This window comes from Panicum virgatum, chromosome 9K (assembly GCF_016808335.1).
Source record: "Panicum virgatum strain AP13 chromosome 9K, P.virgatum_v5, whole genome shotgun sequence".
In the NCBI taxonomy this organism is placed as follows: Eukaryota; Viridiplantae; Streptophyta; class Magnoliopsida; order Poales; family Poaceae; genus Panicum; species Panicum virgatum.
The window spans coordinates 69,189,289-69,214,221 of NC_053144.1; the positions used below are offsets into that span (position 1 = coordinate 69,189,289).

The following is a 24,933-nucleotide window of genomic DNA, read 5'->3' on the forward strand; positions in this document are numbered from 1 at the left end:
TTGTTAGCTTATGTCGCTTCATATTCAAACATTACTAGTAATAATTACTGAAAATTGTCTACATTCGGTGCGTGTGATAGCTGAAAAACTGCAAAATGGTATATTGTGCAAAAGGCCCGGCTTGGGCCTTGTTTGATGTTGGGCTGCTTCAGCATTTGTACAAGTGACGACCCACACGCCGGACGGGCCCCAACCCAAACCCAAGCTGGGCTCAAGCTACTTCAACCGACCCAATACGCACTCACCAGACCAAAATTAAACGCCGGCACCCCTTGCCGGCGCCGCCACTACCCCACGCCGCCGGCTGGTACACGTCTCCTCCACCGCTCCTCCTCCTCGCCGCCGCCGCCTCGTGCCACGCCGCTTGCCACCATGCTGCAGAGCAAGTCCTTCGTGAAGAAGACGAAGCAAGGTCGCATCCAAAAGGTCAGTACTCGGCAACACCACCACCTCGCGAGGCCGCCCCAAACCCTACCTGACGCCGTCGCCCGCTCTCCGCAGTACGTCAGGGAGCACTACCTCCGCGACGATGTCTACTGCGGCTTCGTCCCCTGCACAGCCTGCGACGCCGCCGCCGAGCGCAAACTCGACGCCTCCGCGGCTGCCATCCTCGTCGTCGACACCAACGTCGTGCTCCACCAGGTATCCAAAGCGTTCCCCGGTCTCCAGCTTAGCCTCCTTGTTGGATATAACGTTGAGGGCGTGGAGGCATGATGAGTTGAGATGTTGCGGCAGATTGATTTGCTGGAGAATCCGGCGATTGAGGATGTCGTCCTGCTGTCGGTTGTCCTGGAGGAAGTGAAGAATAAGAACCTTGCCGTTTTCAACAGGATCAAGGCACTATGTACCAACAAAGCACGGAGGTTCTACGTTTTCGCCAATGAGCAGCACAGGTGAGCCCATATTCTACCATGGTATCCTTGTCGATAATTTCTATTTAGTTTGCGATGCGATGCTCTCTTGCTATATTATGAACCAATAGTTGCCTGTTTCAAATTCGCAGTCAATAGAATGTTGCTCATAGAGCTGCTGCCTGCTGGCGTCGTAGTGGTATAAATATATTTGAGTTGCTAGCGTGAATAATGGAGGAAAGCTTAACGGTTAAGCTAAGATTACTCGTGCGTGGCATCTGATACTGTGGTCACATTTTTGTTAGAGATAGTGTTGAGGAATTCCTTAAATTAGTTGAAATTGATGCTATCTTTAAAAGACTTTGTTCAAAACTTCAAATGATGTTTGCTTCAAGCCACATACTCCTTTAACATGCAGCATAAGTATTGAACACCATTTTTTGCAGTTCAGCATGATTGTATTGATGAAATGTCTTTAAGCAAGCACCATGACTTCATAATTACTTATTAAGTTTCCTGGAAAGAATTACATCACTATCTGTAAATACAGCTTTCATAATGCAAAATTGTCGATGTGCGTCTCAGTCTCTTACAAGTTTAGGCTTTTCCTTACACCGCCTCTTCTGAAGTGAAATAGAAGTGGATGAACTGCTTGATAAAAGGGCAATAAGCCAATAATTCTTATCTTTCTACAGAACTAGGTCAAACACAGTGATGTATGTTGGCAGTAAAAACAGAAACTATCGATTTATGTTCTCAGTAGCTTATAGGATCTATTTTCCTATTAATGGGACAATTTTGAAATCTAAATGCACACATTACAGCTTCTATCTGTGCACCCCTGTTAATATTGTAACCTATTTATAGCAAAACTTGCATCTTGGCGGTAGCCTTTTCTTTTCCTTGCCATTCTAAATTTCTCATTTTCTTGAAAAAACAGGGATACTTATGTCAAAGACATGGTTGGGGAGAGCTCTAATGATCGTAATGACAGAGGTATGGTTTTGTTAACTTGGTTATGTGATTCCACATACATTCATTTCCTATCATATATATAGGACAGTGGTATGTAATTTTCAGACATTGCTGTTTTCCAATCCAGCAATTCGTGTTGCTGCCCGTTGGTACCAAAGCCATCTTGGTGGGAGTGTGAAGGTTCTGCTGATTACAAATGATAGAGAGAACAAAAGGAAAGCTATTGAAGAAGGCCTTAATGCTGAGACAGGTGGATAACATGCTGCAATGAACTTGTAGATTAAGATGTTTAAGTACTGAAGTAATGATTTTATGTAGCCACAACCTCAATAAAATATTTCTTTTTCCAGTTGAGTCATATGTAAGGTCGCTTGCGCAGCCTAGTTTGCTTGATTTGGTGGTGGTTCCAACTAGTGGAGATGTTGCCATGGAAGATGTAGAAGATCATAGACCATCCAAGAAGAAAGTAATCTACAGTGAGGTATGCTAACTGTACACGAGTGCTTTGTTGGTTTCATTTATGCTCTAGCGTGTAATGTACCCCTATGTTTGCTTGGTATTATCTCAGCACAAACCAATGTCGGAAATTACATCTGGTCTGCGGTGTGGAATCTACCATCAAGGGAAGCTTCGAGTTAATCGTTACAATCCATTTGAAGCTTATGTTGGAAGTGAGAGCATTGGCGATGAGATTGTTATCCGCGGACGGTCAAATATGAACAGGGCTTTTGATGGTGATATAGTTGCTGTTGAGCTCTTGCCACAAGATCAATGGCATGAGTCAAAGTCATTTATAGCAGATGATGATGGTATTTTCTCAGTGCTGAAAGAACAAGATGAAACACATCTCATTTTATTTTCTTATTTGGTGAATCTTGCTGTGTGTGTTTTTTTTCCAGAAGAAGAAGAAGAAGAAGTCCATCTGGTACCTAATAGTGCTGATGATGCTCCTCGGAACACCAGTTCCACACAATCAACAGTTGGATCATCTGCTCCTTCTGTCGCTAGTCGTCCACTTGGACGTGTTGCTGGTATCATTAAGAGAAATTGGAATTCGTAAGTTTCTATGTGTTCTGAATCAGATGTCTAACTGTGATATATACTTCTGATCTCAAGATAACATGGTAAGGTGCTGGTGTTCTGCAGGTACTGTGGATCCTTGCAGCCAATGCCCATGCCTGCTGGTAGTGGGGGCGTTGCTCATGCTTTATTTGTTTCGAAAGATCGAAGAATTCCTAAAATCCGAATTCAAACCAGACAGCTTGAGAATCTTTTGAACAAAAGAATTGTTGTTGCGGTTGATTCATGGGATGTTTCGTCTCGCTATCCGTCAGGTCACTATGTACGAACGATTGGAGATATTGGTGACAAAGAAACTGAAACAGAGGCAAGGATACTTCAATTTTACCTAACAAAATTTGCATGCAAAAGCGCATTCTTGATGGTGACATGCTAAGTGATGTTTGTGCATGAAGCAGGTTGTCTTAATAGAGAATGATATCAACACGAGACCTTTCTCTACACAAGTCCTTTCTTGTTTGCCACCATTACCATGGACATTATCACCAGAAGATTTGGCTAATCCTAATCGACAAGACTTGCGTCATGTGAGAGTCTTTAGTGTGGATCCACCAGGTGATTTATTCAGGATACCCGCAATCTATTGCTATTTTATGTAGCTGAGTCAACCTCTTATGCTAAAACTGTTGTGTAGGTTGTCGAGATATTGATGATGCACTACATTGCACGTTACTCCCAAATGGAAATTTTGAAGTTGGAGTCCGTATCCTTTAGCAATTTCTGCTATAAATTCTTCTATCTAGTTCATATGTAGGAGCGAATTTATCATGTGTTTTATTCCTTGGTAATCTTTGAGTTAATATATCTATTTAACTTTCTTTTAGTTGGTGGTGGTTTTGCTTTTGCAAATTGTAACTAAGCCCTTTTGCATCTACCATTACACTTGGCTTGGAGTGTATTATATAGAATTGCTTGTTCAGTAATAAATGGAATTGGTTAATAAGCAAAAATAAAAAGGGATACAATTAAATTGTCCTAAACATGCAGCATATGCTGCACAAGGTTGTGTCGTGCGGGAAAGTAAGTGTTATGCAGGAGTTTTTAAGTTAATTCACTATGGTCTCTGCTTGGCATAGATTCAAGTTGGAATTTAGAAATCTTTTTCTTTAATAACTTTCATCTTCTACCTGTTAGATAAAATCCTTTTGTCTCATCTGATTGGGTACTACCTGTTTTCAATTGGAATTGCCCATCTTCCAATTCCATGAAAAAAATCAATAATGACATAAAAATGAATTAAATTTACATATTGAAAGTGGATTCAAACAGGCTATTGCACAATATGTGATCATCTATGTTGTACCCGTGGTGCTTGAATTTGTTATCTAGACCAATTTACTTCTGGCCTCAGATCACAATCTCTCTGTCTCAGTAGGCAATTTGTCTCATTTACTCTGTGTTCTGTGCTACTGATCCACATAATGCATTTCTTGACATAGGCTGATCAGATATTGCTGATGTCACTAATTTTGTTCACCCTGGTACCCCTCTCGATGAGGAAGCTGCTCAAAGGGGCACTTCTGTTTATCTTGTTGGGCAGCGGATTGATATGCTTCCAAAGCCCCTGACTGAAGGTGTGGATTCTCCTTATTGCATACGGAATTAACTAAACATGAAATATTGCTATTTAACTGAAGAAAAAGCTGACAATTTGTAGTACCTGAATTGGCTAATTGGCTAATGCTTTCTTTTATTTCGATTTCCAGATGTTTGTTCACTTCGTGCTGATGTTGAAAGGCTGGCATTCTCTGTCATTTGGGTAAGTCTAGTTCATGTCATTTTGTTGTTTTGGTTCCCGCTTGTTACATGTGCATTGCATAGGATACTTCAATCGGTATTACCTTTTCTACTCTTATCTATAACATGCCTATCATGTGGAACACATGCCCACAGTGCCCTCCTCCAAGCCCTATGAACTCAGGTGGTACATATTATCTTAGAATCCACTGCGTGAGTTTGCAAATGTCTTTTATGTTCCCCCCATGGTTTCAGGTTTCACATATTTCTAATTTGTGCGCCTTACATTGATTTGGGCTAAACTTTGGTGCCTTTACATTTTACGATGCAATATTACTTATTCTGCTTGCTGGCCCTTTCTGAATTATGATTTATAAGTAGAATCAACTTTTAGAGCTTCCCTCATAGTATCATTCTGCTATACGAGGAGAGTACTTCCATCTTACCTCTGGCATTTAAAGAACAAAGTATACTGATACTTTCATATTGGTGTATTGGTATTTGGAACATTATGTTTACAGGAAATGACTCCTGATGCTGATATCATATCCACGAGATATACGAAGAGTGTTATCAAATCTTGTGCTGCAATGTCTTATGTGGAAGCCCAGGCAAGAATGGATGACAGGTGCCTTCTGTTGGAGTATATTGAGCCCATATGTATAAAGGCCCATCTAGAGGCCCATGTATTGGAACTATATATACCCACCCATCTAGGGTTGGAGTAATAGAGCAATTATTCCCGTCATTATGGTATAGAGCCAGTTTTTTTTCTCTCCTCCCTACCCTGCAGCCGCCGGCCGCCGGCGCCGCCCCTCCCGGCGCCGTCCCTCTTCCCCCCTTCCTCCTTCCCTCCCCTCCCCTCTTCTTCCTCTGCTGCCGCGCCTCCCCTGCAGCCGCCGCAGAGATCCTCTGCCTGGGCCGCTGCTGCCCCCTACCCGCAGATCCGCGCCGCCTCCTCTGCAGCAGCTGGCGTGGACGCGGAGGCTGGGCACACGCGAGCCGCCGCCCTGGTTTCCTCCCTCCAGCCGCCGGGTGCTGCCGCCGCCGCCGCAGATCCCGCCGTCGTGGACGCCGCCGCCGCAGATCCCGCCGCCGTGGACGCCACCGCCGCCGTGGGTGCTGGCGCCGCCACTTGGGGAGCTGCCGTGGCCGCCCCTGCCGCCCAGCAGCCTCCTGCGGCCGCCCCTGCAGCCCAGCAGGGCCCTCCGCCCGCCGCGACCTCTGCTGGCGCGGGTGTGGGCCCTGCAGGGCCCACGGCCGCCGCGCACGCCGCCGAGCAGGCCGCTGCGTGGGCTGCAGCGCAGGACGCCCACCGCGCCGCCATCGTTGCTGGCAAACAGCACGCCGCAGCAGCCGCCGATCATGCGTGGTCCGGCCTCGGGATGGCGCCCGTGGATGCGCCGCTCTCCGCCGCCGCCCTCCGAGGGCAGCAGGCCGACGCCGCTCTCGCCGCAGCCCTCCTCGCCGCCAAGTCGGAGGCTTCGGCGGCCCAGGAGCGAGTCCGTGTGGCAGCCCTCGCCTGGGAGCGCGAGCGCGCCACGGCCGACGCACTCGCTCTCCGGGTCGCGGAGGCGGAGCGCTACCTTCGCGTCTCCTCCGGCTTTCCCGTCGACCCCGAGCATGGCGCTTCTTCCTCCCACCAGCCCCCTCCTGCTGGTTCTGGACCCCGGTACGACCCGACCGACCCCATGGTCGCCCAGCTCCACCTCCAGGCCGCCGGCGTCCAGAACATCAGGGCCCTGGTCTCCGTCCTCCTCGACCCCGCGTCCTCCTCCTACGGCCGCTGGCGGGACCAGGTCCTCCTCACCCTTCGCCGCTACGCCCTCGACGACCACGTCCTCGTCGACTTGCCGATCGAGGCGCGGGACGTGACGTGGCTGCGCCTTGACAGCGTCGCTCTGTCCTGGATCTTCGGGACCATCTCCCTGGATCTTCAGGACCTCGTCCGGACCCACGGCGGCACCGCGCAGGCAGGCCTGGGTGGCGCTCGAGGGACAGTTCCTCGGCAACGCCGAGTATCGCGCCCTCCAGCTCGACGCCACCTTCCGTACCTTCGTGCAGGGGGACCTCTCCATCGGTGAGTACTGCCGGCGGATGAAGAGCATGGCCGATGCTCTCCACGACCTCGGGGATCCGGTGTCCGATCGAGTCTTGGTGCTCAATGTCCTACGGGGACTGAGCAGCACCTACGACCACCTGAAGGGCTGGATCGCCCGCCAGAGGCCCTTCCCCACCTTCCTGCAGGTCCGGGACGACCTCGCCCTCGAGGAGATCACCAGGGGTCTCGCGCCCGGATCGTCCTCGCCCACCCCCGCCGCGCTCGTTGCTACTCCACCGACCTCCTCCACTGTTACTCCTCCCGTTGGGCAGACCGGAGGAGGGGGGGACGTGGACGTCGCCGGCGACGGGGTGGTGGTGGTGGTGGCACTGGTGGCCCTGCCTCTGGCAACACCGGTACCGGTGGGGGCCGTCGGGGCGGCGTGTCGACACCGGCTCCGGCTCCGGCTCCCACCCCTGCTGCTGGAGGTACGCCCTGGCCATCCTTCAGCAACCCATGGTCAGGGCGCATCTCGATGTGGCCGTTCCAGGGTCCGGGAGGGGGGCCTCGTCCTCAGCTCCAGCCGGCGGCCATGTTCACTGGCGCTGCTCCACTCTTCGCGCCTTCCTGGACCCCGCCCGCTCAGCCCAGCCAGCAGCCGACCTGGCCTGGGGGGTGGGACCAGGCCGCTCTGGCGCAGTCCTTCAGCACCATGGGACTGACGCCGCCGACCAGCACCGAGTGGATCGCCGACTCGGGCGCCTCGTTCCACACCACTCCCGATGCTGGTATCCTCTCTTCTGTCCGACCCCCACACCCTTCTTGTCCTTCTTCTATCATGGTTGGTGATGGGTCTTGCCTTCCTGTCACCGCCGTGGGTTCTGCTCCTCGTCTTCCTCATGTTCTTGTTGCTCCTCAAATGGTTCACAACCTTCTTTCTATTCGCCAGTTTACTGCTGACAACTCCTGTTCTATCGAATTTGACTCTTCTGGTCTTACTGTGAAGGATTCGGCTTCCCGGCGTCCACTTCTCCGATGTGACAGCCCGGGGCCCCTTTACACTCTTCGGCTTCCTGCTTCCGCTACCTCGCCTTCGGCTTCTTCGTCTTCTGCTTTTGCCGTGACGCCTTCTTCCACCACCTGGCACCGCCGGCTTGGTCACCCCGGCCGCGACGTTTTGGCTCAGCTTCGCCGTAGTACCGATGTTCCATGTACTAGGGCTCCTGCTGAGCACCTCTGTCATGCGTGCCAGTTAGGTCGTCATGTTAGACTTCCGTTTTCTGTTTCTTCTTCGCATGCTGCGCATGCTTTTGATCTCATTCACTGTGACCTGTGGACATCTCCTGTACTCAGCATGTCTGGCTATAGATATTATCTGGTCATTGTTGATGATTTCTCTCATTACTCTTGGACTTTCCCTTTGCGCGCTAAGTCTGAGACCTTCCCCACCCTCCTCCACTTCTTTGCCTGGGTGTCCACTCAGTTCGGCCTCACCGTTAAGGCCGTCCAGTGTGACAACGGGCGGGAGTTCGATAACTCCACCTCCCGGTCTTTCTTCCTGTCTCGGGGTGTTCAGCTGCGTATGTCTTGTCCGTATACCTCTCCTCAGAACGGCAAGGCTGAGCGGATGATTCGCACGACGAACGACGTCGTGCGCACCCTTCTGATCCAGGCTTCTCTCCCCCCGCGCTTCTGGGCTGAGAGCCTCCACACCGCCACCTACCTGCTCAACCGCCTTCCGTCCACTGCTTCTCCTGCTCCCACTCCACACCACGCTCTTTTCGGTACCCCTCCTCGCTACGACCACCTTCGGGTCTTCGGGTGTGCGTGTTACCCTAACACCTCCGCCACCGCTTCTCACAAGCTGGCGCCCCGCTCGACTCGTTGTGTTTTCCTTGGGTACTCCCCTGACCACAAGGGGTACCGATGCTTTGACCTCACCTCTCGCCGCGTTCTGATCTCCCGACACGTCGTCTTCGACGAGTCGGATTTCCCCTACTCCACCTCCTCCACACCTTCTCCTGATCCCGAGCTCGCGACTCTGTTTCCGACTGACCCGGTGGTTCAGCCACCGTTACCTGTCTGTCCCTTTCCTGCAGGTTTTCACGGCGCACCGGCACCGCTTCCGGTGAGCCCTGCTGCGCCGAGCGCGGCCCCGGGGCCCGCGGTCGAGCCACGCGCGGCCCCCGGACCTCCGGTTGTGCCGCGCACGGACCCGGTGTCTTCTGCTGCGCCTCGCGCGGCCCCGGTACCTTCCCCTGCACCTGAGCGGTATGCTCAGCCGGTGCAGGTGTACCGGCGTCGTCCGGCGCCGAACCCGGCGCCGCAGCGGTACGCTGAGCCGGTGCAGGTGTACCGGCGTCGTCCTGCGCCGACACCGGCTCCGGCTCCTTCTCCGGCGGCTCCTGCGACGCCGACACCGGAGCCGCCGCCGCCGCCTCCTCCGGCTCCCCCTCGCGCAGAGCCGGAGGTGTACCACCCGCCGGTCATCCATCGGGATCCTCGACATATCCATCCCATGGTGACTCGGCGGATGGCGTCCCAGGCTGCGACTCTCTCCGCCATCGAGGGAGAGCCGCGGGTCTCTCCGGTACCCTCCTCTGTCCGCGACGCCTTGGCGGATCCTCACTGGCGTCGGGCGATGGAAGAGGAGTACGCGGCTCTTCTTGCCAACCAGACGTGGGACCTCGTGCCGCGTCCGTCTGGTTGCAATGTGGTGACTGGCAAGTGGATCTGGACGCATAAGCGTCGGGCTGACGGAACACTGGAGCGCTACAAGGCTCGCTGGGTTCTCCGGGGGTTCACTCAGCGGCCTGGTGTGGACTATGATGAGACTTTTAGCCCGGTTGTGAAGCCCGCTACGGTGCGCACGGTCCTCTCACTTGCGCTCTCGCGCACTTGGCCTGTGCACCAGCTGGACGTGAAGAATGCATTTCTTCACGGCACCTTGTCAGAGACTGTTTACTGCTCTCAGCCTGCGGGATTTGTGGACTCGAGTCGTCCGGATATGGTCTGCCGGCTCAACAAGTCTCTCTATGGACTGAAGCAGGCTCCACGGGCTTGGTACTCTCGGTTCACCACATTCTTGCTGACACTGGGGTTCACCGAGGCGAAGTCTGACACGTCTCTCTTCATCTACCGCCATGGAGATGAGACGGCATATCTGTTGCTATATGTCGATGACATTGTGCTCACAGCTTCCAGTCAGCAGTTGCTTCAGAGTGTCATCTCCTCTCTGCAGCAGGAGTTCGCTATGAAGGATCTTGGTCAGCTCCACCACTTCTTGGGCGTCACTGTTGAGCCTTGCCCGTCTGGTATCCTTCTGCACCAGCGGCAGTACGCCCTCGATATTCTGGAGCGAGCTAGGATGACAGATTGCAAGCCCTGCTCCACTCCAGTCGACACTCAGGCGAAGCTATCTGCTGATCTGGGTGATCCGGTGGCTGACCCTACAGCCTACCGGAGTCTGGCCGGCGCTTTGCAGTACCTCACCTTCACCAGGCCGGACCTCACCTACGCTGTTCAGCAGGTCTGTCTCCACATGCATGATCCCCGGGAGTCCCACCTTGCTGCGCTGAAGCGTCTCCTCCGGTACGTCCGTGGCACTGTGGACCTCGGCCTGGTACTTCACCGCTCGTCCTCTGCTGAGCTGGTGGTCTACACCGACGCTGACTGGGCTGGCTGTCCGGACACTCGTCGCTCCACCTCCGGCTACGCCGTCTTCCTGGGCGGCAACCTGGTCTCCTGGTCGTCCAAGCGGCAGCCGGTTGTCTCCCGCTCCAGTGCCGAGGCGGAGTACCGGGCTGTCGCTAACGGCGTGGCGGAGGCGTCCTGGCTGCGACAGCTCTTGGCGGAGCTCCACAGCCCGCTCGCCAAGAGCACTCTTGTCTACTGCGACAACGTCAGCGCCGTGTATCTCTCCACCAACCCCGTCCAGCATCAGCGGACGAAGCATGTGGAGATCGACCTACACTTCGTGCGCGACAGAGTCGCCATCGGCGATGTTCGGGTACTCCATGTCCCGACTACCTCCCAGTTTGCTGACATCTTCACGAAAGGGCTGCCCTCGTCGACCTTCTCGGAGTTTCGATCCAGCCTCAACGTAGCCGGTGGCTAGTTGTGGCTGCGGGGGGTACTTGTACTCTCATCTTGTCCAGTCTTGAACACCGCTGCGTCGATTGTTCAGACTGCGGGGGGGTGTTAACTTTCTTGTTGTCCAGTCTTGAACACCGCTGCGCCGGTAGTTCAGACTGCGGGGGGGTGTTGGAGTATATTGAGCCCATATGTATAAAGGCCCATCTAGAGGCCCATGTATTGGAACTATATATACCCACCCATCTAGGGTTGGAGTAATAGAGCAATTATTCCCGTCATTACCTTCTACATTGCAAATTTTCAGAACATTACTGAACATGAAAGTCAAACTCTAAGTTGGTCTAATAAGTCAACAACGTCAGTGTAATTTATTGCTTTTCTTTCATTTATTTTTCAGCCGTTTAGTTGATCCACTAACTGTAGACTTGCGGAACTTAAATTCATTGGCAAAGGTCAGCCATTGTGTTTACTCTCATCATACTTTGTTGGGTATCTGTTACCCATCTAGTAAGTTTATGCTTTTATTGCTTATGTAGATCATGCGACAACGACGTTGCGAAAGAGGGGCTCTGACTCTTGCTTCTGCAGAAGTAAAATTTGAGATTGATAGTGAAACTCATGATCCTCTTGACATAGGTATGAAGTTTTGTAAAGCCTATTGGTGTTATATTTCAGAATTTGCACCAGTAAAGTACTTAGTTACATCAAATCCGCAGGAATTTATCAAATCCGTGAGGCAAATCAAATGATTGAAGAGTTTATGTTGGCGGCAAATATTTCTGTTGCCGAGAAGATTTTGAAGCACTTCCCGTTATGTTCTTTGCTAAGGTACACATTTGTCCAATTTTTATTGTCACATCCAGATCATGTTAAAACCGCACACATCCAAAGATACCTGTAACTTGTTTGAAAAGCCATTGGAAATATCCACCTCACTGTCCATAAAAACGAGCAGATTTGGTGAAAAACTGCCATTTATCACATTCTTATTTGTGACTTATTTATCTGCTTGCTGATTTTACTGCTAATCTGTTTCTTCTTTTTAAAAAAACAACTCTTCCAATTCTGGAGCAACTTTACCAATTGTACTTACTGACCTTTTATAAGCCTGCAAATTTTCTTTCTGTTGGCAACAGGCGTCATCCTAGCCCAACAAAGGAGATGCTTGAGCCATTACTCCGTACTGCTTCTTCTGTTGGCCTAAATCTGGACGTGTCATCCTCAAAGGCATTAGCTGAATCACTTGACAATGCAAAGGTGAAACTGAGCTGTATTATTTTAGTCTCTGGATGCTTCACTCTAGATGATAATAGACTATATGCTAACCCTTTATTACTGCATGACATGCAGCGTGATGACCCATACTTTAATAAGCTTATTAGAATTCTGGCGACTAGATGCATGACACAGGTAAGATAACTGAACTGAAATCTCTATTCTAATTTACTGATTCCAAAGAATCCATATAACTTTCCCCTGTTGCAACACACAGGCCGTTTATTTTTGCAGCGGAGATTTGACCTTTTCTGAGTATTACCATTACGGGCTTGCAGCTTCTCTTTACACTCATTTCACTTCTCCTATTCGCAGATATGCAGGTTTGTTTTCCATCCATAGATGCTGTGATGCATGAAAATAACATTAGATCTGATAGGTTGGTTGTTATCGGAAACCAGCCTTTCAAGACATGATATTGCTCATTCCTTTTGATTGAACATTGCCCCCGCCCCCCCGGCGCGCATATTAGCTGAAGCTCCGCCCACTGTTGGTAGAATGATAGCTTGCTGTTGAATCTGCTTCTGTCTTAGTATAAGATGCACCCTGGGACTGAATCAGATCAATCTATCTTCTGCATGAGTGTAACATGGACAATTTTGTAGCCTCGTGTGGAGTGCCATCACACAGCGGTGGTCTACCACTCCTGCACATGAAATCTGTAGTATGCAGCCTATGATATTTGATAACATAGCTGATCATGCAGTTTTTGGTTACAGCCTGTAAAAGTGGTGCAAGGCATCAAATTTATACCCTTTTGTTGCAGATGTTGTTGCTCATAGGTTGCTAGCTGCAGCGCTAGAAATTGCAAAGCTCCCACCAATCTTTCAGGATGGTCCACAACTTACTGGCATCGCTGACAGTAAGAAATCAAATTCAATAGTTGAGCATTTATTTCTATTTGAATCTTGCTGTTTTTGGTACTGATACTGCTATCATGCCAGACTTGAATTACAGACACCGAAATGCCCAGATGGCAAGCAGAGCATCAGTTGAACTCCACACCCTCATATATTTCAGGACAAGGTACAAAACCTGATTGTAAATTACATAGGTTTGTGGTAGGTTAGAAGTAGATAATATGCGAAGTTGTGATAAAGATAGGGGCAAAAAGTAATGACTTCAAGACTGTTGAAGCCTTTAAGGACTGTGTACATAATTGTTTTCTGAGTTCTGACTGCTGAACTCTTCACTGTGCAGGCCAACTGATACTGAAGCTAGGATAGTAAAGGTCAAGGCAAATGGTTTCATAGTCTTCGTCCCAAAGTATGTTTCTCTCTCCCTCTCCCTCTCCCTCTCCCTCTCCCTCGCTCGTATTTGCCAGGACTATTTATTCCAACATTCACAGCAGTTGAACTCAATGTTATGCATTCATAGTTTTACTCCTTTTTTTTTTAAAAAAAAAATCAGGTTTGGGATAGAAGGGCCCATCTACCTTACTCCTAAAGGAGACAAGGGTGGCGACTGGGTTGTTGATGAGGTGAACCAGAGGGTAACCAAGCCCGGAACAAACATCAGTTATGCTGTCCTGCAGACTGTTAGGATTCGTATGGAAGTTGTTGAGCCTCAGCCCCACCGCCCAAAGCTGCTACTCACCCTCATTTGAAAATGTACAGCAGAACTGTAACATTAGTGTTCTCAGCCTTTACACCTCTTTGATCTCCATCCCATTCTTTAATTCAACATTGGCGATTTACGCTTTGTAACAGTAGCCTCATGGTCAGGGTCTTGCACTATAAAATCGGAATATGGATCGTTTTCCTATGTACATGGGAACTTAGTTTCTGAATGGTACTGGCAGCTGTGAATTATACATTGCTATATTTTGTTAATGTGAAAGAGCTGCTGTATAATTGTATGTTCATGTGAAAGAACTAAGTAACGATGCATTCACTTACATGGAAAGCAAACATTATTTTACATGGCCAAATCTTGCTGATGTTTACCGTTACTTCAAAATTAAATTGGCGACGATACGTTTCGTGCTCCTAATTTGTTTACATCATCGTATCTTCAAGCTGAATTCTGTATTGGTAGCTCACAGCACGAGCGACATGAACACCGTTGACCAAAGCGTAAGAGCCAGGGCAGCAACCAGATGTGTCCACAGGAAGATGATGGAGCACTCCTCTTCCCCAACGTTAAACAGCTGAGCTATTGTGCCTGCGTTGGAGAAAGAAATGGTTGTTCACCTGAGAGGCGGCACATCTGCCCTCAGATACAGGGCATCTCTAATACTGACAACAGAAGCGGAATTTGCATTACCAATGCTCATGGCTGGAGGAACTGTGGACTGCAGCAGGAGCACATAGCGGTACAGGGGAGATCTTGGTAGGAACCCAAGCTTGGTGGCTGCGGTGACGACGCCGATGCCGCAGGCAGGGAGGACGAAGTAGCGTATGGCAAGATCGATATCACCACAATAGGCTCGATCACCGTCTTGCCTATCCCTGATAGCCCCAGCATTGCAAACCTAAACTTGAGAGGCGATGTGATTATGGGCTTTATGGCAGCGAGCAGTACCTTTTGTTAGGTTTCCACCGAGGATCAGCACGGTGCATGGAATTGCAGCATCTCTGTGGAAAAGTTTCAATGGCATCCAAATTAAGCACGTGTTTTCTCATTTGATGCCAACAGCTTTTCATCAAGAACATAAGTAAACTAAGTGATGATGCTGACGGCTGAACTTACCCTAGTAATTTGGCTGAATCTTGGACTACCCGAAGTGGGGAACCTTCTTCTGTAACAAGTGACTTCATCTTGTATATTGCGCCGATAGTGAATCCCACGAGCTACCACAATTGTGTTACACAATGATATCAGTTATTTTTGAATTACAATGGCTGTCAAAAATTTTTGAATTACAATGTTCACTTTCTGCACTAGCATGATAGTAAAAGCAGGTTATACCGCAGCTATACTTGGTGGTGACCACAGTTCTTTCAGTACTTCTACCAACAAATCTTTGGCCGCTCTCACGTAGCAACTCAAGAAGCTAGCTCTTAAATCATTTGAAGGTAAGGGGGAACTAATCTGGACCACATTGAAAGAACAATTAAAGTTTATTTTGTACATCACTTATCTCCTTAGGGCAATGAAATATTTCACTTACGGAGTTGCCAACATCGTCTGAAAATTTTTCAGAAGTCGGTGGAACAAAAGCCACATAATCATCCGTTGCATCTTGACCCAAATGTTCTTTGCTCGTCAGTCCGAGCGTGATGCTTCTTGCATTTTGCCTTGTACAGATTAGCAGATCTCTTCATGACGCTGTAGCTGTGCGTCCATATGTAGAAATTTCCGAGCTGCATGAGGAACAGCTAACATTCTGAATCCAAGCTAATCGTTCCAGCCTTCCATGGAGGAGATGAAGAAACCATGACCTTACCGCCATTGATAGCGAGACATAGGAGAGACCAAGAGAGTTGCAGGTATTGGCGTCCCCAAAGGGACTGCCCTCCTCGTTGCAAATTGCTGGAACAATCATCAAAGGGATAGTGCCCCAGTCACCTGAAATTGGTCAGGCAAGCAAGTAAAACCTGGGAAGGAAATTCTAGAAATCTTTTCGTTTCTCTGTGTCCGCTATCTATCTTGCCTGATGAGCAACAAGCAATGACGAGTCCCTGAAGGTGTTCTCCAGGTCTGAAGGCTTTGACGGACACCCATCCTAGAACTGCTCCAATAAGAAATATGATGCCCATGTTCACTGGCATGAACCACCTTAACCCATCAAGTTCAGCAACGACCAATCAAAAACCGAACTATTCATCGAACTGCTGAGTAAAGGTAGTGGAAGTGGATTCTAACCAGGAGATGATGTCCTTGAGCGTGACCGTGCTCGCCAAGCTAGAGAAGACGAGCGATGGAACGAAGACAATATAAACAATCTGCAGAAAACATTCAGTTGAGTGTATCGTCCAACTAAGGTACGGGGTGCTCATTTGGCGTTACCTTATTTATGTTCCTTCGAGCATCAGATGTGAGAACATTCAAACGATTGGATGCGAGAAGAGCTCCGAGCAATCCTACGAGGAGGACCTGCAGAACCGGTAGCCATGCCACGATGAGCAGAGACCAGAACCTCATCATGGAAGCCTCAGATTTTGACTGCCAGAAACATGCAGCAAACATTCAGAACGCCTAGCCTTTTCATAACGTCCCTGAAAGAGACGCAGTGACACTAGAAAGTGAAAAAAGTGGCGACGATCAGGAAGGAAATTTACCTGCCAGTGTTTGTGCTGTTCCAGTGATATTTGCAGGAAGAATTGAAACGAGCCAACGATCTGAATGCCTGCAACTTCAGGATCAGGAGAGAACTGAAAGAAGACAAAATCTGTTGTTGCTGCGCCGCCGCTTAGCAGGGAGCTAGTAGCTGTAGAAGAAACGCCGTGCGTTGCTCAACAGCCATGACGCGTGAGGTCCCACGTGTCAAACTCAGCAAATGCGGAGTGCTTCCATGTGTGCACGCCCAAAGAATTTTATTGATGGAAATATATACCCGATATTGAGTTTACAGTTTGAAGCGCTCTGACCCGAAGATCAAGGCTAAATCATATATTAATTATCGAATAATGTCTCCGGCATAATACATGTTACATCAAGTGGAATCCAGAGTCATACAGAGCTTTATTCAACACGTACACGAGGGGTGAAGTGACAGCACAACGCTACACAGAACAACCATAGGATAACGACTAGAATGACGGCATGGAGGACTAGCTCTTCATCCATCACGGCTCCACTCGATCAGCTTGGGTGCGGACACGATCTACTCGTAGTCTTCTGGCACAAAGTCAGGATCCTCTGAAGAAAAATCAACAGGGGTGAGTACAAAAGTACTCAGCAAGCTCCACCTCACCCTACGGGAGGGGAAATGACATGCACGACGCACATTGAACACAATGCATTAGCAATACAACTAATGGTATGTAACCCCTTCCCGACACAACCCACATTAGGTAGCTCACTAGTTGTCAGGACCACACCGTAGCCTGTCCATACTGTGGACACGGACCATTCGAATGGATTATACGCTCTGCAGAGGTCGTACACTGTACCCACACGCTCGGCTGTCCGAACGGACAACCGACATAGCCGACACCCAGCCGTGGTCACGCCCCAGCCCGGCCGCACAAACTCTCGGGCCCTGACCCCAATGATCTATACCCGTAAACCATCCCTGCACCGTCAGGCTAACCAGTGGGATTAGGCTAAATCCGGCCCATACCGGAACCTGTGGTCGTACTAAAGTAAGCTAGGTGAGATGTCAAAATAACTCGGTCCTTATGGTTCACCAGGGCAGCAACCATCCATCAACATGTCAACTCGAGCCTACCACCACGGTAGCACTCATCTGCCAGTCTACCAACACGGTAGCGCCGGCTCCAGCATACCCAGCTGTCCTGGTCTCAGCCAGATCCCTTCGTATCCTATTCTCAGCTCTGGATATGCATGACTACTCAGATGCATGCATGAGCACACTCAATCACTCAAGTACTGGTATATGTAATCGATCCTAGACCCAGGCTACAGCTAAATGTCCTCACATGGATGCAACCGCTCACGTAGGGGTCGATGAAACTTGCCTTCGCTTGCGTACGCGTCGGCGGCGGCGGCTTCCTGCTCGTGGTACGGGTCTTCTGGCTCCTTAGCAGGCTCCTCCTCGGTCACTCCGTAATCTACGGGCGAAAACGACACAACCGGCAAACAAACACAAACAAGCAATAAAATAAGCTCAAATGGAGATGAAAATAGGAGGAATAGATAGTATATGATTTGAGGAGAGTTAAGGAAAAAGAGTTACGTGAAAAGGAGTTGATATGGAGATATTGAGTTTACAGTATTGATTTGTAGAATGATTTGGATTAAGTGCTCACGGCCTGGTGGGTGTTTTGGGCCTTTATTAGTGTTGTGGAGTTAATGGTCGGGGAGCTGCCTGCCATCTCACCTTGGCGTGGAACAGCTCGAGCAAGAGGGTCAACTGTTGGAGCTTCGTCTCGTGAGTGAGCTGGGCTCGTGAGGAGTGGTTCAGCTAGCGGAGCGAAGCAGCTCGGTGTGCTTGGGCTGGTGACGGGGCACGTCACGGCCTCGCTCCTTTTATAGGCGAGGAGAGCAGCGGCGGCGGCGCGCAGGGACGGGCGACGGCGTGGGCTGCGGCAGCTCGTCGTCAACGCGAACAGTGGCAGCGCTGAAAGCGCGAGCGTCGAGGCGGCAAAGCCGGCGAGGACGCTGCAGCGGCGTGGGCGAGGTGGGGACGCGGAGGTGGGCGGCACGACGTGGTGCCGGCGGCAGTGCGCGGTCCCGTCGTGGGGCCGGCGTGTCGCACGTGCGCGAGCGAGAGCAAGCGGGTGAGGCGGTTCGGCGGAAAAAATCTCGGCCGGCACTGTGCTTGGCGACCCCGATTTATAGTGAGGTGGGTGCTGCCATGACGGGTCATTTCAAGATCAATGGTGTGGGTACTCTGTGGCTTCCAGGGAATGATGAAGTTATGGCAAAAGAGGTAGGCGTTGTCATGATTGTCTGGGAATTATGGCATGGTACGGTGACTCGAGAGGCTTTTATGGAAAGAGACGAGATGATTTTTGTCGTAGGTGCAAGCATGCGTATGCTGGTTACTGGAGGGAACGAATGTACTAACGCAAGGCTAGAGTATAAAATAGTTTGCCTAATAATTATGTAATACCTCATATGACGTTAGTATTATTTTACGTTACTAGTTTAATTGCAACATAAATTTTATTTTAGTGATTGTTGGAAATTGAGGTGGCCCTACTAAATTGAGGATCTACACCAACTCACTTCAAAGTCGGTCAGCTTCTAGTTACTTAGTGTACCGGGTCCTTTTGACGGCAGAGCCGCCTTTTGCTTCCGGGAGGCAGAGCCTACCAACAGATGAAGCTGGCTTCCGGGTGGCAGAGCCAACCTTCGATGAAGCCCATACACTTTTGTGATCCCGGGTGACAGAGGCAACCTTCGATGGATCACAACTTATACACTAAGTACTAAGTTTAACTAGAAGACTAACACTTATAAAGACACTTATCTTATTGGAGCAACAAAGTTACGAAGGAACACACCTTGTGGTGGCTAACCTAGCACACTCTACCTATGCTCACTTCTACCATGCCCTTGGATGTGTGTGGGATGGAGTGGGGTAGTATGACATGGCAAGGGATGGCACCCTCCTTATATAGGCATCCATACCCTCTTTGATGAGTGACACATGTCACACTCAGGAAGTTCCCTACAAATATCTAAGTTCCCTACAAATATCTATTTCTAGAAAATTCTAAATTTTACCATGACAAGAAAATATCCAAGCTTCATATCTTCTTATGATTCTTGTGGAACATTCTAGAATCTTGTCATGGTGAACAAAATTATGCCATGGTTTATCTTTATTTTTATAGAACCTTCTAGAAGTTTGCATTGTATATTTCAACACTCCCCCTTAATCGTGATGAAAACTGGGATGTTACACAGTTGCCCGTAAGTTTCCTTCCTCCCGGTCGATTTTTTCCACCGCAGCACATGATGGGCCTCACTGTGCTAACATATCTTCTCTCCTGCAGCGCATATCCCACTCACGTGATCCCCCTCCTTCTCACCCGCTCCCTTCCTCCTCTATCTCCTTTTCTCTTTCTCCTTCTGGATCCAGGCGAGGCGAGCGCCGGGGCCGGCGGCGCTCCCCGGCGAGCGACACGGCGGCGGCACTGGGGAAGTGGCGCGGTGGGGAGGCGCGGCGGGCCGGCGACGGAGGTGGCGGCGAGGAGCGGAGGCGGCGTAGCAAGCTGGTGGCGGGGAGGAGGGGCCGCCGCCGGGTTGTTTTTTTTCTTTTTTCTTTATTTTTTATAATCTAAATAAAAAATTTTCTACCTCAAATTTTTTTGATGTAATTTTTTTCAATTGATTTTTGCACAAATTTTTTCTCGTTAATTTTTCCCTATCTCTTCAGAATTTTTTCCATCTCTCTCAATTTTTTTCTTGAAATTTTTTTATCTGTCTAAAATTTTTCTTGAAATTTTTTCTCTCTCTAAAATTCCCCTTGAAATTTTTCTATCTCTCCGAAAAAAATTTCTGAATTTTTTTCTAAACCTTTTTTTTATCACAAAATGACAAAAACTTACTAAAAAAGGAAAAAAAATCTGTCGGAAGATCCACTGTAAGGAGCCGTCCTTACGATCGACATAAACTAGCAGGACCCCTGGCGCGCGCCGCGAGTTAATATTTCCTAAAAGGGAAACGACATATTTCCTAAAAGAGAAAGAAAACTATGTCCGAGAATCGACCGTACCAACATGGAGGTTACGGTCTACCGCAAATTAGCAGGACCCAAATATATACCTGTATTAATATGATAGGAAAATGTATATGGACAGATAAAAATACAGCTACTACCTACTAGAAGATAGAGCGGACAGCTGTTCAGCCAACTTTTCATAGAAGATCCTAACAAAAATAAAAATTACAATCTGCTTCTTTTGATAAGGAAGCTCTTTCAGTTCGTCACAAGCTCATTCAGACATTCAGTTTCGTCAGACATCGCATCGTTGCGTCTGACCGTTTTCACTGTCCACCTCACGATGGCGATCCGCGATCGGATGGCTACCAAGCGAGTACAAGGCGTCAAGGCTTCGCTGCTGTTAAAGGCTTCTTGCCGGATGTTAAACAGTATTACTTCAGTTAAACTCTGCATTAAACTTAATGACCACGCCACTGGTATTTAGGCGTCATCCAGCTTGTAATAGGGCATCGAGACATTCATCCAGATGAACCTTAGGTACAATTAGTAGCTTTAGCTGTAATTCGGTCCTCTTATTGTCGACCTCTATATCGTCAGAATCGTCGCTGCTCTTCCTTCGATTCAGTTAATGCAGCAGCTAGTTCTTCCATCCCGTTCTCGATCTAGATCTTTACTGCTTCTCCTATTTGCTTACTGTTACATTCGTGCTCTCGTTTTGCCTTGGATCTCGTTTTATCTGTCACGGATCTCGTCGGTCCTGACGGTCAAAGAGGCGGAGGATGGCCCGGAGAGACTTATTCCACGACGACATCGGCTCCACCGCCTGATTGAACGTTGGTATTCTGAAGCGCTGATTCAGGTGAATAAAGTTATCACAAAGAGTTTGCACAAATCTGACATTTGTTGGCCACTAAAGCATGGAAGCTCTGAATCTAAAGTGGGCTGGCAAAAATAACAGGTCTGAAATTGGTGAGACTTGCTGGGATATATATATACAGATGGTAAAGCCAACTCTTCAGGAGCGACGAGGATCAAATGAAAACAACAAGAGTAACTATAAACTACTAAAGTGCAAAGATCTGATATCTTGGGCAGAACTGAAAACGCATATGACCACTCTACTTGCTGAAAATATTCAGATGATTCCCTTCAAAAAAAAATATTCAGGTGATCGATGCCGCTGAACTTGCATCAGATATACTGAATCAGCAAAGCACTCTGAAGTCTGAACCCTCAAGTATCTGTGGCGCATCCCGTTTTCCTGAGTTCGTCATCTTGCTGTCATCGAATCGTAGTCTTTTTCGCGCCGTTTTTCCTGCCTCGATCTCCATAGGATTGGGTCAGAGGAACTGAAGGCCAGCCATTTGGACTCTGCGTCACCAGTAGCATAACTGAGTACCTGACCTACCGATCCTGCAACAAACCAATAACCACAGCCCGCCATTGACGTCGGGGACATCACCGACCAAGCCACAATCGGGAGTGACTGGAATTGGCAATGGGGGGCGGGGGTTCAGCCCCGCCGCGAGCTCTGACGACCTCTACCCACGCGACCGGAATCGCCTCCAGAGCTGAGGAAGAAGACAAGGGTCCCCATGTGTTATTATGCGCGCAAATCTTAGCCGCAAATGTCCGATCCGATGGCTACCAGAGAATCCAGGGTGGACGGTATTTCATTTACCGTCCACCCCGGACGGTATCTCAAATACCGTCCGCCCCCGTGCCGGCCCGCCTCTCGCCACTGCCCACTCGGCTGACATCGTCGGCGCCACCACGCCCTCTTTCCCTTCCACTTCGAGCTCCCCAAGCTCAAGGCGAACGTTCTGCTGCCACAGCGTTCGTCATCATGCAAGGCTTTGGGCATCTCTCGTCACAAACGACCATGCTGCACCCCGCGCCCATGGCGTCAGACTCCGACCTTCGCCGCTAGCTGCCGCTTTCGCAGGAGCGGGCGCAGGAGGTCCGAGTGGAGTCTTACTGCTGCGCGCGTCGTGACCTGTCCTACTCCTGTCCATGGCTCCGCCCTTGGCGTGGATTTCCTTGAGCTCTCACGGCTTGCATCTCCGGACCACCGGATTTGCCGAGGGGAACGGCGAGCTGGAGAGCTCAAGGAAGAAGAAAGGCGTCTCCGGTGGTTATATTAATCGCCGCAATCTTGACCGCACATGTCCCATCCGACGGCTGTTAGAGAATCCAGGGAGGACGGTATTTCATTTACCGTCCACCCGGACGGCATCTGAAATACCGTCCACCCCGTCCGTGGGTCGCGGCGTCGGGCTGCCACTCGCCAGCCGCCCCACCGGGCAGCCGGCAGACATCGTCGGCGCGAGCGCGCCCACGCCTCCATGCCCTCAACCTGGAACCCCAAAGGCCAAAGCCATGGGCGAACGTTCCTCTGGACGCGTGCTGGCGCTCGCTCGCCGGTTTGCTGGCTTGCTGCCCAACGACACCGAGATCGAAGAGACAAGCTTGGCCTCGGGCGTCCATCGTCGCCGCCGCCGCGAGCCCACGACCATGCGATTGCCGTCTTAACTTGGCCCCAAGAAGGCTAGAGGCATGCCGATGCCGCCACAAGCTGCCGCGCGCGGAGGCAGTCCACGGTTCGCCATTACGCGCGAGCTCAGCTCTCCCCGGCCATGAAACGAATCAGCACGCGGCATGTATACGGAATCCGAAGACGGGATCAGCTCATGAGTCATGAGATATACGGAGAGCGACACGAAAACAGCGTCAGCGGAAAAAGTGAAGCAGGAGTAACCTGCCATTGACGTCCCAAATATCTCGTGCGCCGAAGCTCCTGCGTTCACACGCGCACGGAATCGGCCAGAGGTCGCCGCCGGCGTGGTCCTAGCCGCTGCTGCTTCATGCGCAGCCACTCAGCATGCACGGCGATCTGGCGCCCAGAGATTGTTCTCTCTACCCAGGCGACCGGAATCGTCGACGGCGGGGGCGACCGGTCGAGCACTCGAACCTCCAGTGCTGAGGAAGAAGAGAAGGATCCCCACGTGTTTATTATGAGCGGAGATCTTAACCGCAAATGTCCGATCCGATGGCTACCAGAGAATCCAAGGTGGACGGTATTTCATTTACCTTCCACACCGGACGGTATCGCAAATACCGACCGCCCCCGTGCCGGCCCGCCTCTCGACGCCGCCCACCCGGGTGACATCGTCGGCGCCACCACGCCCTCCTTCCCTCCACCTCGAGCTCCCCAAGCTCAAGGCGAACGTTCTGCTGCGACAGCGCTCGCGGCTCGCGCTCGTCATCATGCAAGGCTCTTGGGGCGTCTCTCGTCACAAACGACCGTGCCGCGCCCGGCGCCCATCAGCCCATGGCGTCAAACCTTCGCCACCAGCTGCCGCTTGCGCAGGAGGTCCGAGTGGAGTCTTACTGCTGCGCGCGTCGTGACCTGTCCTACTCCTGTCCATGGCTCCGCCCTTGGCGTGGATTTCCTTGAGCTCTCACGGCTTGCATCTCCGGACCACCGGATTTGCCGAGGGGAACGGCGAGCTGGAGAGCTCAAGGAAGAAGAAAGGCGTCTCCGGTGGTTATATTAATCGACGCAATCTTGGCCGCACATGTCCCATCCGACGGCTGTTAGAGAACCATGGCGGACGGTATTTCAACTACCGTCCACCCGGACGGTATCTGAAATACCGTCCACCCCGTCCGTGGGTCGGGCTGCCACTCGCCAGCCCCCCCCCCCACCGAGCAGCCGGCAGACATCGTCGGCGCAACCACGCCTCCCTGCTGGCCTCAACCTGGAACCCCAACGCCATGGGTGAACGTTCCTCTCCGTACGCGTGCTGGCGCTCGCTCGCCGGCTTGCTGGTTTGCTGCACAGCCCAACGACGCCGAGATCGAAGAGAGAAAGCTTGGCCTCGGGCGTCCATGGTCGTCGCCGCCGCCGCGACCATGCGATTGCCGTCTGAACTTCGTCCCAAGAAGGCTAGAGGCACACCAATCGGGCATGCCGATGCCGCCTCAAGCTGCCGCGCGCGGAGGCGGTCTACGGCTCGCCATTACGAGCGAGCTCAGGTCTCCCCGCCTCCCCGGCCATGAAACGAATCAGTGTAACAATCCGATTTTTAAAAATTCAAATGAAAATATGAATTCACCAAAGTTTAATGAAGTTTAGCCAAATTTGAACCTTACACCTAGGCCCCACTTGTCATACACCATCCTAACTCTCTCATGCCTCTCCCTGTGCAGCACAGGGCACGGTATGGAGGGAGGAGCCCTCCCGAAGCTCCTCCACCGCTATGCGCTGTCCATCGGAGGAGCCTTCCCCAGTTTCCCGGCCGGCGACATCGCCAAGTCGTCCACGCCGCCTTCCCGAGCTCGCCACCTGCCTCACTTCCGTCTCCGCCTCGCCTTCCTCTTCTTCTCCTTCCTCGGTTCGCCATGAACGGCGCTTGAGCAGCTCGCGCTCGTCGGCCGATTTCGCGAGTTTCTTTCCATGGATTTCAAATCCATCGCACCCTTAGCTCCCTCACCTCCCTAGCTTCCTTTCCAACCCCTCCAAACCTAGCCCCAAGCCCCATCTCGCCGGGAATCAGAGATTCCCCGGCCGCCAGCCATTAGAGCCGCCCGAGCTCCACCTCAGCGTCGAACTCCCACCTCCGGTCCCCGTTTTC

General features: G+C 50.7%; 1 protein-coding gene and 1 pseudogene across 2 annotated transcripts; one reads left to right on the plus strand and one right to left on the minus strand.

Moving 5' to 3' along the window:
- The first annotated feature begins 256 nt into the window (after nt 1-256).
- LOC120647439 (exosome complex exonuclease RRP44 homolog A-like) lies at nt 257-13,918 on the plus strand. Of its 2 annotated transcripts, none has more exons than XM_039924234.1 (24): nt 257-426; nt 502-642; nt 736-893; nt 1,792-1,847; nt 1,954-2,076; nt 2,177-2,307; nt 2,395-2,635; nt 2,726-2,882; nt 2,973-3,213; nt 3,305-3,461; nt 3,541-3,609; nt 4,355-4,480; nt 4,613-4,665; nt 5,165-5,271; nt 11,177-11,231; nt 11,316-11,415; nt 11,496-11,607; nt 11,916-12,036; nt 12,130-12,189; nt 12,272-12,377; nt 12,821-12,916; nt 12,999-13,080; nt 13,255-13,320; nt 13,465-13,918. In XM_039924234.1, the coding sequence occupies exons 1-24, from the start codon at nt 373-375 to the stop codon at nt 13,658-13,660; spliced, it is 2,808 nt and encodes a 935-aa protein (XP_039780168.1). In that variant the 5' UTR covers nt 257-372; the 3' UTR covers nt 13,661-13,918. The 2 variants fall into 2 exon arrangements, with proteins under 2 accessions (XP_039780168.1, XP_039780167.1); XM_039924233.1 differs by having other exon boundaries at nt 262-426; nt 2,723-2,882.
- Nucleotides 13,919-13,920: 2 nt separating this feature from the next.
- Nucleotides 13,921-16,140, minus strand: LOC120648281 (annotated as a pseudogene).
- Nucleotides 16,141-24,933: the final 8,793 nt, after the last annotated feature.